At 45.7% G+C, this 11,550-nt stretch overlaps 1 protein-coding gene across 2 annotated transcripts; it reads right to left on the bottom strand.

Annotated features, from left to right (window-relative positions):
* Positions 1-209: 209 nt before the first annotated feature.
* On the bottom strand, positions 210-11,549 carry tmc4 (transmembrane channel-like 4). Of its 2 annotated transcripts, XM_027003026.3 has the most exons (16): positions 11,306-11,549; positions 10,572-10,758; positions 9,912-10,060; positions 9,571-9,747; positions 8,742-8,818; positions 7,006-7,151; positions 6,653-6,800; positions 6,186-6,344; positions 5,295-5,449; positions 5,037-5,163; positions 4,671-4,768; positions 4,346-4,529; positions 3,537-3,667; positions 2,290-2,445; positions 1,969-2,047; positions 210-1,252 (listed from the first exon to the last, which is right to left on the bottom strand). In XM_027003026.3, exons 1-16 carry the CDS (start codon positions 11,340-11,342, stop codon positions 689-691), a joined length of 2,574 nt encoding a protein of 857 aa, XP_026858827.2. In that variant the 5' UTR covers positions 11,343-11,549; the 3' UTR covers positions 210-688. The 2 variants fall into 2 exon arrangements, with proteins under 2 accessions (XP_026858827.2, XP_081552950.1); XM_081696824.1 differs by lacking the exons at positions 10,572-10,758; positions 11,306-11,549 and having other exon boundaries at positions 9,898-10,038.
* Position 11,550: the final 1 nt, after the last annotated feature.

The following is an 11,550-nucleotide window of genomic DNA, read 5'->3' as shown; positions in this document are numbered from 1 at the left end:
AAGATGAGAAACAGGACCCTGACTTATTTCGGTCATTCTGTACACTGCCTTCCATTTTCCCTTTTCATTCTCAAACATTCAAGCATCCATCTGCAATTCCAAATGATTAGTGTAAAACAACCCATTAGAGTAAAAGCGCTCCATAAAATTATCATTGACTGGAGAAAGAAATTGGTTGTTAGTGATGAAGAAAGAACACAGAAGAGCTGTGAAAACGAACCAATTTAATTGGCACCTTAAATGTGCATTTACATTATGTTACATCAAGATGTCTAATGGGCTCTAAGTCAGGAAGATGGACATTAAATGAAGATCACAACTGTGAAAACATATTCCATTTTATCCATGGACATCTGTAGAAATGTAAGCTTTTTGAGAACAGGTCTGTCATTTATATACAATACTGTATCTCTTACAGTTTTGAAATGAAACACATTGAAAATGGAAGTGAAGTATGATTTACAGAATGACTATTAAAACACCTAGACCTATACCTCAGGTTTATTTTGATGTAGATCCCAAAGCTGACAGAAAGGCTGAACTAGGCCTGGAATAATCACTTAACAGGGGGTCTGTAGAATGTGGGTCAGTCTTCCCTGTGATGAGGGTCAGTTCCCCCTGTGATATGGTCCATGACTGTCAAAGTCTCCTGGGAAGAAAATGCTGGGCTGTGTCATTAGGTCCTTGTCTAGCTCAAATGAGGGGTTGTGATGTTGCTCCCACTGAGGTGGCGTGTGCCACTGGGTGTCCCTCTCTCCTGGGAGTGGTCCATTCCATTCGGCGTCTCTCTCTCTCCTGGGCGTGACCCGTTCCACTGGACGTCCCTCTCTCCTGGGTCTGACCCGTTCCACTGGGTGTCCCTCTCTCCTGGGAGTGGTCCATTCCATTCGGCGTCCCTCTCTCCTGGGCGTGACCCGTTCCACTGGACGTCTCTCTCTCCTGGGCGTGACCCGTTCCACTGGACGTCTCTCTCTCCTGGGTGTGACCCGTTCCACTGGACGTCTCTCTCTCCTGGGCGTGACCCGTTCCACTGGACGTCTCTCTCTCCTGGGCGTGACCTGGTCCACAGGGTGTCCCTCTCTTCTGGATGTGACCTGTTCCGCTGGTTATCACTCTCTCTCGTGGGTGGCGTGTGCCACAGGATAGCACTCTCTTCCAGTGGAGCGTGAGTCTCTAACTCTCGCTTTTCTCTGGAACTTGCTGCATTCAGCTCCTTAATCTGTTTTACCAGGAACAGTTTATCTCGCCTTTCCTGCATAACAAAGGTCAATATCAGGAGGCAATGAGATATTATCAGGACTAACTGGCCTTAACATGGACAGAAGGCACCTTATCAGACTTTTCCTCTCCCAAATGGTTAATCATTTAAAAGCTATTTATGTCCTAAAATATTTTCAACATATAAATACATAATTATTTATATAGAATACTTAGGAACACCTACACTGCACCAACATTCACTGTCTACTTTATTAGATGCATTGCTTATAGAGACTACCTATAGAGTCATTATATACTAGTATATACATATAAACTACAGTCTGTTTTTGATGAGTTGCCATGCATTGCGTGGCAGCTGAGCTCCGTCCTGTTCAGCACTGGCGAGTCTCTGACCACAGGACCACCAGCAACTGGTTTCCAGTGAGACAGCAGTGGTAGGGCAGGGTAGTGTCTGTGCTGTGCTGTGTGTATGTGTAGTGTGTTTGCAGTGTTTTTGTGCTGTGCTGTGTGCTGTGCTGTGTGTGTGTGTATAGTGTGTGTGTGCTGTGCTGTGCTGTGCTGTGCTGTGTGTGTGTGTAGTGTGTGTGCAGTGTTTGTGTGCTGTGCTGTGTGCTGTGCTGTGTGTGTGTGTATAGTGTGTGTGTGCTGTGCTGTGCTGTGTCTGTGTGTAGTGTGTAGGAAAAAGAGCAAATAACAAAACGGAAGGTTTGGAAAGACTGGTGTGATGTGAGTGTATAACACACTCACCAGTTTGCGCTGCTTCTTTAGCAGAGAAACCGTTCTGCCATAAACAGAAGCTAATGCAGCCATATAACAGAACAACACACTGAAGAGCAAAAACACATCAGTGACCAGTTTGCAGCAAATGCTTATTAATGCACACTCATTAAAACCAAAATTCAGCGTACAAAACAAATGACAGAACTACTGTAACACTCCATACTTCATATCGTGCATTGTGCGGAGGAAATGAAAGTAAAACTAATTAGAAAATAATCAGATTAGCAAAAGCTTAAAAAATCAGAGGATTTCAAAAGGAAATGTAGAATAAATCCCAGGCACACTGACCATGATGCGATGAAGAGGGGGGTGCAGAATGCTTGGGAGCCGATGAAGAGCAGGAACTCCTGGGTGGTGTTGGAGAGTGTATAGAAGGAGGCAGGAACAATGCTCCACATGGTGGAAGAAAACCGGAATGGACCGCAGTCATAGGATGGATGGATACTGGGCACAAGTGGAATTAAAGGAGATCCTCATCACCATCCTCATCCTCATCATTCACTGAGCTGCCAGTTTATTAATTACACTGACTCTATAGCTATTCCTACAGGTTAGCATTTTTAGGTCGGTTCTACTCAGTAGTTCACTGACTGATGCTAATTTGTCTTCTCCTTTTTGTTCCTTGTTTTCAGTGGCTCTGTTTAATCACAGGGCAGGTGGTGTTTTCTGTATATATATATATATATATATATATATATATATATATATATATATTGCTTATATAGCAGTTTATGTTGAATATATAAGTGTTTGCATAAACAGTATTTGCTACAGCATTTAGTGTATAAATATGTATTATATGTATCCAGCTCACACCTGCTCTTTGGTCAATAGCAGGTTACCCACGACATTGGCCAGTAAAGGTTAACACAGTGTGCAGGACTGCAGGTAATGGATGCCTCATATATAGTGTGCAGGACTGCAGGTAATGGATGCCTCATATATAGTGTGCAGGACTGCAGGTAATGGATGCCTCATATATAGTGTGCAGGACTGCAGGTAATGGATGCCTCATATATAGTGTGCAGGACTGCAGGTAATGGATGCCTCATATATAGTGTGCAGGACTGCAGGTAATGGATGCCTCATATATAGTGTGCAGGACTGCAGGTAATGGATGCCTCATATATAGTGTGCAGGACTGCAGGTAATGGATGCCTCATATATAGTGTGCAGGACTGCAGGTAATGGATGCCTCATATATAGTGTGCAGGACTGCAGGTAATGGATGCCTCATATATAGTGTGCAGGACTGCAGGTAATGGATGCCTCATATATAGTGTGCAGGACTGCAGTCTCTCAACTGACTTTAGAGCAAATTAGTGGTGCAATGAGTAGTGGTTTACAACTTACAGCTGAATGGAAAATGTATGGAAGCCATACAACTATAGTGCATGTGCACTTAAGGTCATTCCTCAGTGCATCTCATTAAAAATGTGGTAACAGTTCCCAGTATGAGCAGTTCTGTGTTGTAAACTATTTGATGTGTGGTGTGTAAAGGAACCTGAATCAGTGTCAGGGTTTTTTTTACACACTTGGCAACACTGTACACAAGCACCACACAGGCGAGAATCCAGCCGAACAGCAGGACCAGAAAAAAAAAGAAATTTGAACTAGTGGAGCGGAAAGTCTTCACAGCCGGCCGGCAGTTCTGGAACAGAGTGACCTGCGGAGAACGGAACCAGAAATCAACACCGGAGCGGGAGTGCGAGACCTGTGTCAGCCTGTCGGGCCGAGGTGCAGAGTACATGACATGATGTAAGGGCAGACGGTGGAAGTGGATAAAAGAACAAACGATGGAGTGTTGTAAAGAAAAGGAGGAGCCAGGGAAAGACTGAAGTTAGCAGAAAAGTGAGACAGCAGAGGTAAGGCAGGAGGAGCCAGGGAAAGACTGAAGTTAGCAGAAAAGTGAGACAGCAGAGGTAAGGCAGGAGGAGGCAGGGAAAGACTGAAGTTAGCAGAAAAGTGAGACAGCAGAGGTAAGGCAGGAGGAGGCAGGGAAAGACTGAAGTTAGCAGAAAAGTGAGACAGCAGAGGTAAGGCAGGAGGAGGCAGGGAAAGACTGAAGTTAGCAGAAAAGTGAGACAGCAGAGGTAAGGCAGGAGGAGGCTGGGAAAGACTGAAGTTAGCAGAAAAGTGAGACAGCAGAGGTAAGGCAGGAGGAGCCAGGGAAAGACTGAAGTTAGCAGAAAAGTGAGACAGCAGAGGTAAGGCAGGAGGAGGCTGGGAAAGACTGAAGTTAGCAGAAAAGTGAGACAGCAGAGGTAAGGCAGGAGGAGGCTGGGTAAAACCGAGACAGAGCATGGGGTAGAGTTTTGAGAGGTGGGACAGGACGTGTGTGTACCTTTTTGCAGTAGAAGATGATGATGAATTTGACAGTGTTAATGAGTGGTAACAGAGGGCAGAAGAGAGTGCCGGTCCACACCACCGTTTGGCCGTACACGAGACCCAGCACGTTCGCCGGCACCACAAACTCCTGCCGCCCTACCCACTGAGCCAGTTTCCATGAGCAGTGATCCACAAAAATCCTGAAACACACACACACACATTTGGAGGTTGCATGGAGTAGGTACAGGAAAGAAAACAGATGAAGTGAGTGTTGTAAAAAGATGGAGAAACAGACAGACCCAGAGGAGAAGAGAGAGAACCAGAAGGTATGTGAGACAGACCTGCGTGGAAACTCCACAAGAACAAGCATTGCGATGGTAATCAGGAAGTCGAAGAGCATTAGCTTGTACATCTCCTGCCCCACACGCGTCTCCCAGCACTGTGTGTGTGCGAGCGAGAGGGAGAGAGAGAGAGAAAGATGGAAGAAAGCAAAATGATGAGAAACAGAGAAAAACATCATCCAAACACACGGCTCTGTCTCTAACCTAGCCTTATCCATAAAAGCATTATGTAGCAGAATGCATGGAATCAAATACATCTGAAATACGTAATACCACGATACTGTGCACACCAGAATATGCAGTAATCATTTTGCTGATAATATTTGTGACATGCCTTTGTTTACCTGTTTGTCTGTTGAGGTTTACCTGATACATTTCATAGTTGTAACCACAGGGCACACAGGACTTGTTGGAGATGCTTCCGTTACAGGTGATCTGATCCCACAGAGTGTACAGCAGAACACCCAAACTCACTAAACGGAAGAATACTGCCCTACAAGGACAGACACAGGGTGTGGGGTGCACTAACTATACTTGAATGATTTAGAGTTGTATTCTGCCTGTATAGTCTGTCATGTTATATGTGCTGTGGACAATGTAACGGATTGTTAGGATGGATCTAACCGGAGCAGAGCGAGGACTACCGTCGTAGTGGGGGAGTACTTCTCCAGCAGAGCGATCTGGTCACACAGCAGCGGCACCACAAAGTTGGTGAGTGTTATAACAATGGAGGGGAGATACTCTAGCAGAAGGCCCATGAACCCATCAGCCTGCTGGGACTGAGGAGTGGGTAAAAGAAAGAGAGAGAGAGAGTGGGAGGGAGAGAGAGAGTGGGAGAGAATGGGAAAGAGAGAGTGAGTGGGAGAGAGTGGGAGGGAGAGAGTGTGAGTGGGAGAGAGTGGGAAAGAGTGAATGGGAGAGAGTGGGAGGGAGAGAGAAAGTGAGTGGGAGAGAGTGGGAAAGAGAGAGAGTGAGTGGGAGAGAATGAGAGGGAGAGAGAGTGGGAGTGAGTGAGAGAGAGTGGGAGAGGGAGAGAGAGTGGGAGAGAGAGTGGGAGAGGGAGAGAGAGTGGGAGAAAGTGGGAAAGAGAGAGAGTGAGTGGGAGAGTGGGAGGGAGAGAGTGGGAGGGAGAGAGAAAGTGAGTGGGAGAGAGTGGGAAAGAGAGAGAGTGTGTGGGAGAGAGTGAGAGGGAGAGAGAGAGTGGGAGAGAGAGAGAGTGGGAGAAAGTGGGAAAGAGAGAGTGAGTGGGAGAGTGGGAGGGAGAGAGTGGGAGAGAGTGGGAGGGAGAGAGAGTGGGAGAGAGTGGGAAAGAGAGTGAGTGGGAGAAAATGGGAAAGAGAGAGTGAGTGGGAGAGAGTTGGAGGGAGAGCGAGTGAGTGGGAGAGAGTTGGAGAGAGAGAGAGAGAGCATGACCAGTACCTCAGGAATTTTTAATAATCTGGCTTTCTGATGTGGCCTGGCTGGGAGTGAGTGAACCTTCGCTGGGTTAGTGACACAGGTGCTGGCGCATCTCACCTGGCTGAACTGGGTTGCGTAACCAATGCCAAAGAAAGCTCCCACAATCATCGCCATGACGACGAGGCTTAGGAAAAACCGGAATGAGTACAGACTCAGCGTCTGAGTCAGAGTGAGAGAGGCTGTCTTTAGTTTGATCCTCTCCTCCTCCAAATCCATCTGGAGAGAGAGAGAGAGAGAGAGAGAGAGAGAGAGAGAGAGAGAGAGAGAGAGAGAGAGAGAGAGAGAGAAAGACGGGGGCGGGAGGTAACTTGGGGGATGAGGTACTTGGATGCATAGGTACTGAATGTATAGACTACTGAACAATCTGATTTTGTTTACTAATAGTTCACATAGCAGAAGTGGTGTATTTATCGTCCAGTCCATTACTGTCCAAATGTTACAGTCCAGTCTGTTACTTTCCGAATGTTGTGAACCTCACAATCACTGCACAAATGTTATGATCCACTCTATTACTGTCCTCTCACCTGCAACTGGTAGCGCAGGTTGTTTTGTTTCAGCTTGATGGCTCGTTCTTCTTGGAGGCCATAATCCCATCCCGTAAAAATCAGCATGGTGTACCCTCCTTTGGCCCCTCCCCCCATCGCCACGACGATCCGGGCCATACTGCCCATCCTGTTAACCGATCAGGGTCTTGTGTTAGCACTGTACTAATCAAGCTTGATCATTAGGTCCCCTACTGGGTCACTTCGTTTATTGTTACATCTGTCATGGCCTCTGACTGTAATCAAAGCAGGCGAACCTAAGCTCTCGCACACACTTCAGTGGTGAGCGTAGCCATAGCGACCACTGCGGAGGGGTGCCAGTGCACTATACTGACCACGTGATGATGCAGGCCAGGCAGAACAGGAACAAGAAGGCAGCAGTGAGCAGATAGGCCAGTGGGATATTGTAGGAGAAGCCACTGCTCGCGACCCTTGTGTTGTCATAGAAACCGTAGAACAGGTAAGAGTACTCCATGAAGCCCTGAAAGGTGGTTGGGGCTTCATGTAATGTAAATGTAAATTGGGTTACTGTACAATACCCACTCACACAGTAAGCACTCACGCAGTAAGTACTCACACAGTAAGCACTCACACAGTACACACTCATGCAATATGCACTCACACAGTAAGCACTCGCGCAGTAAGCACTCACACAGTAAGCACTCACGCAGTAAGCACTAACACAGTAAGCACTCACACAGTAAGCACTCACACAGTAAGCACTCGCGCAGTAAGCACTCACACAGCACACACTCATGCAATATGCACTCACACAGTAAGTACTCACACAGTAAGCACTCACACAGTAAGCATTGATAGTAAGCACTCACACATTAAACACTCACAGTAAGCACTTGCGCAGTAAGCACTCACACTAAGCACTCACGCAGTAAACACAGTAAGCACTCACACAGTAAACACTCGCGCAGTAAGTACTCACACAGTAAGCACTCACACAGTAAGCACTCACAGTAAGCACTCACACAGTAAACACTCACAGTAAGCACTTGCGCAGAAAGTACTCACACTAAGCACTCACGCAGTAAACACTCACAGTAAGTACTCACACAGTAAACACTCACATAAGCACTCACACAGTATGAACTCAGTCTGATTGGTGGAAGACTCTGAGCTCTCAGAAAAGCTCACATTTTGTTAAGCAGAAAAACACAAGGCACATGAACCAGTGAGTGTAATTCTACACAGGAGCAAGTCATTGTGAGTGTAATTCTACACCAAATCTCCAGGAGATAAATGCTTTGTCCTTCTACTGAGCTCTTAATTACCATCTCTTCTTCTCATGTGCTCACTTTAAAACCTCTTAGCCTGCAAGCACCCATCAGCGGGGCCAGACTCTCATTCTGACATATTAGTTTTAGTGAAGTTACTGTGTAATTCAATGTAGTAACTGAATCACATGCCTTAAGTTTAACACTTAAGTAATATGCTTGGGTGGTTAAATATGTGATGACCTGTAACCGTTTAGTCAACCTGGACTTCAAAAAGACATTTATACTGTCTGGTCTTAACAGAGCTGTAGTTTATTGTGTCTAGATATTGAGTGTCTTTCTTACACTGTTTTGTGTTGAATGTCTCAGTAAACCTCCCCAGCATTTGCTGATGAGTTTGACCCCAATCCTGTTACACTGGCTGCTCATCTGCCCCTCACCTAGATGATCTTCTACACCTGCACTGAGGTCTTGTGACGCTGGTCTCCTCTCCATTCCTAAATTCCAATTGGTCTCTTTCGGATGTTGCAGTGTCACGGCCAAAAAACTCTGCACCTTATTACCCTCATGGTTCTCTGTCTGCGTTCTCTCTCCTCCTCTAAAGATGAGCTAAAACATATCTCCATTCTCAATGCTTTTATCCTCCTCATCTGAGCAGCTGATAATACCTGTCTACCTGTATTTTTTAACTATTTGACTTTGTAAAGCGGCCTTCGGTATGAGAAAACACTATATAAATGATCATTATTCTGTGTAAATAGTTTGGACCAAGAGCCCTTTGTCAGATGCCAAGTGCCTGTGCGTGTGTGTGTGTGTGTGTGTGTGTGTGTGTGTTTGCATACCGTTCCTGAGAGCAAATCCAGGAAGTAGTTGAAGTAAAGGGTAAGGGCATTGGGACTCGGATCGTACTGCTGACACACTGCAGCGGCAACAAGATCCAGACCAAAAGCAAACACCATTAATACAGACGACTGAAAAAGAAACAAGCCGGTTCAAGACAGACAGACATCTACACACTTTAATGTGTGTTCTTATTCTGATAATACCAGTCATACACATATACCAACAAAAGATCAATATAATTTTGCAATGTGTGCCTTTACAAAAAAAAAAAAACTAATTACATTATATAAAAAGTATAGTACAGAAGGCTTTAAAAAGGGCAATCTGGGCAGTCTAGAAAATGTCCAGTCTGGAATTTGCTAAGAAGGAAAAGCCAAGAACCAGGTTCTTGATTCATGTGCCATTCCCAACATTCTGGGTAATTCCAACAGCAGAGACTTCTGCCATGACAAGAGTAAACCCCACTACAGACTGAATCATTTCTGCCCCAGAGAAACCTTTGGACCAGGTATCTTGAAATGAGATAAAAATTATATGAACCATGAGATAGGCCATTGTGGATCATTAACATAATGTAGAGGGCAATGTTATCTTAAACCAGCCTTAATAATGAAAAGATAAATGTATATCAAACTGCTAAAACTCAAAAAGCTAGAAGGTTAAAATTCCAGTTTTAGCCAGATCTGATCTGGTTTTCCCTCAGTCACTGCTACGAGAAGAGTGCAGAGCAGGTCTCAGATCAGTGCAGGTCTCAGATCAGGCAACGTGCCCCTCCCATAGCACACCCCTCCCATAGCACGCCCCTCCCCCTGGGTACCGTGCTCTTACTCGTCAGGTTGATGGAAGGCAGGAGGGGTTCACTTTTGGAACCGTTGGAGCTGGTGATGTGGAAGACCATGGAGGGGATGACCACAAATGCAGCCATCAGCAGGAAGGACAGGAAGTTGAGAACAACCAGGAACCTCAGGAACAGGAAGTAGGATTGGACACCACCACCGAAGTGTCCTGCCCAGGGATAAAGTAGAGAGGCTTGAGAAACTGGGGGATCATGGCTTTGGCTTGCCTTTGGTCTGTGGTTTACAGCTAAGCCAGTGGCGCTCAGTCCTGCTCTGGCAGCCCTGACTAAGACACTGTTTAGGTTACTTCTCCTTTTACCATTTCTGCTTCACCTCCAATCTTGTGCATCGCTTTCCTCCAGAGTGCCACCTCGGTCAGCACACCCGTCACACCCTCACGAAAATGCCCGAATGCTTTAGAGCGACGAGCATACCAAGACGTCCAGCAGGATGACACTGGAACTCTCATCTGCTGTACCTGCCTGAGAGGGAGAGAGAGAGAGAGAGAGGGAGAGAGAGAGAGAGAGAGAGAGAGAGAGAGAGGGAGAGGGAGAGAGAGAGAGAGAGAGAGAGAGGGAGAGAGAGAGAGAGAGAGAGAGAGAGAGAGAGAGAGAGAGAGGAGAGGGAGAGAGAGAGAGAGTTATGTAGGTAGAAAGGTAAACTGGGACATATATATATATATATATATATATATATATATATATATATATATATATATAAACCCTATATATATTCCCTTTTCCTGTATTCATTGTTTAAATCTTTGTTCAATATCGATATTGCAAAATAAAATGCGTTTGTTAAACAGTCTTTATTTCTTATGATTAAGATCAAGGTGTTCATTCAGGGTCTACAAATTATTTATTAGTTTTTGCATTATTAAACGGTTTACTAAAAGCATGTTGTGAGGGTTATGCATCCATAAACCTTTATACACAGTCAAAACTGCTGGAACTGTCATTCGAGCACTAAGCCCAGTAACGAGATGTGTACCGGATAGCCCTCTTTAGGCCCATGTGAAGCGGAAGCTCTCTGAGATTCCGGGGCTGATCCGAATCCCCATCCATGCACCCTTCAGGCTGGGAGCTCCAGTCAAATCGCACTGTGTTCTCGTTTGCCTTCTGCATGGCTGGATGCCGTGCTCTTAGTGACGCGTAGGAACCGTAACGACCGTCATAGCCTCGAGGGGTGAGCAGAGAAGCACAGATGTACAATAGAAATATATAACATGAGGAAATATTTTTGTATGTGCACCATATGAAATATGCTGAATATTTGAGCTTGGCAGTGTTTATATATGTATATAAGCGATATTCAAAGAAGATACTAGCTGATTCTATATACACACATATATATGTATATATGTTTAAAAGGCACTAGCAGTATTGATGTGTACCATTCTTCAGGCCATGCTGCAGGACTATAAATAAACGTGACCTACTTCTCTGGCTCTTCTCCCTTTACAGCATCTTCCCAGAAGCACAGCACACACACGCTCCAGCACACACACGCTCCAGCACACACACTCTCCAGCACGCACACTCTCCAGCTCAATCATAATCCTAACCCTACTCTGCTGGGTTGCCTGCATTTCCGTTCACTCGCCGGAATCAGCTATCGCTTTAACCTGGAGGAGCAGTACCATCGTCACTCGTCTGTTTCCATCTGGTTTCCCCCTCATTTCCATGCCTCCTCAGTCACACTCCTGCTCCCTCTCCAGCACTTACCTGTTATGTGTGTGTCATTGAATTCTTTCAGCTCCATCTTATGAACCCTACTGTCTTCACTGACTCCTCAAACAAAAGACCAGGTACGCCAATTCAGCTCAGTCTCTGAAGAACGATACACAACACGACGAAGCCCCGGTCATCTGCCCGGAACAACCACGGTTTAACCAAAACTTGTTCATGGTAGTGGTAGTGGTCAGAAGTGTGTGTGTGTTTGTTTCTCCAGGAAGGGCTCATGCCTGAAC

Source organism: Electrophorus electricus, chromosome 14, assembly GCF_041902795.1.
Source record: "Electrophorus electricus isolate QZ-2024a chromosome 14, ASM4190279v1, whole genome shotgun sequence".
In the NCBI taxonomy this organism is placed as follows: domain Eukaryota; kingdom Metazoa; phylum Chordata; class Actinopteri; order Gymnotiformes; family Gymnotidae; genus Electrophorus; species Electrophorus electricus.
The sequence above is the reverse complement of the archived record's forward strand: the minus strand, read 5'-3'. Positions and strand labels throughout refer to the sequence as shown.

Coding starts and splice junctions, on each gene's coding strand:
- tmc4 (XM_027003026.3), bottom strand. CDS start 11,342: ATGGAGCTGAAAGAATTCAATGACACACACATAACAG. Junction 8,819..9,570: donor GCCTTCCATCAACCTGACGA/GTAAGAGCACGG, acceptor TTGCCGCTGCAG/TGTGTCAGCAGTACGATCCG. Junction 5,164..5,294: donor GTAGTCCTCGCTCTGCTCCG/GTTAGATCCATC, acceptor CTGTCCTTGTAG/GGCAGTATTCTTCCGTTTAG.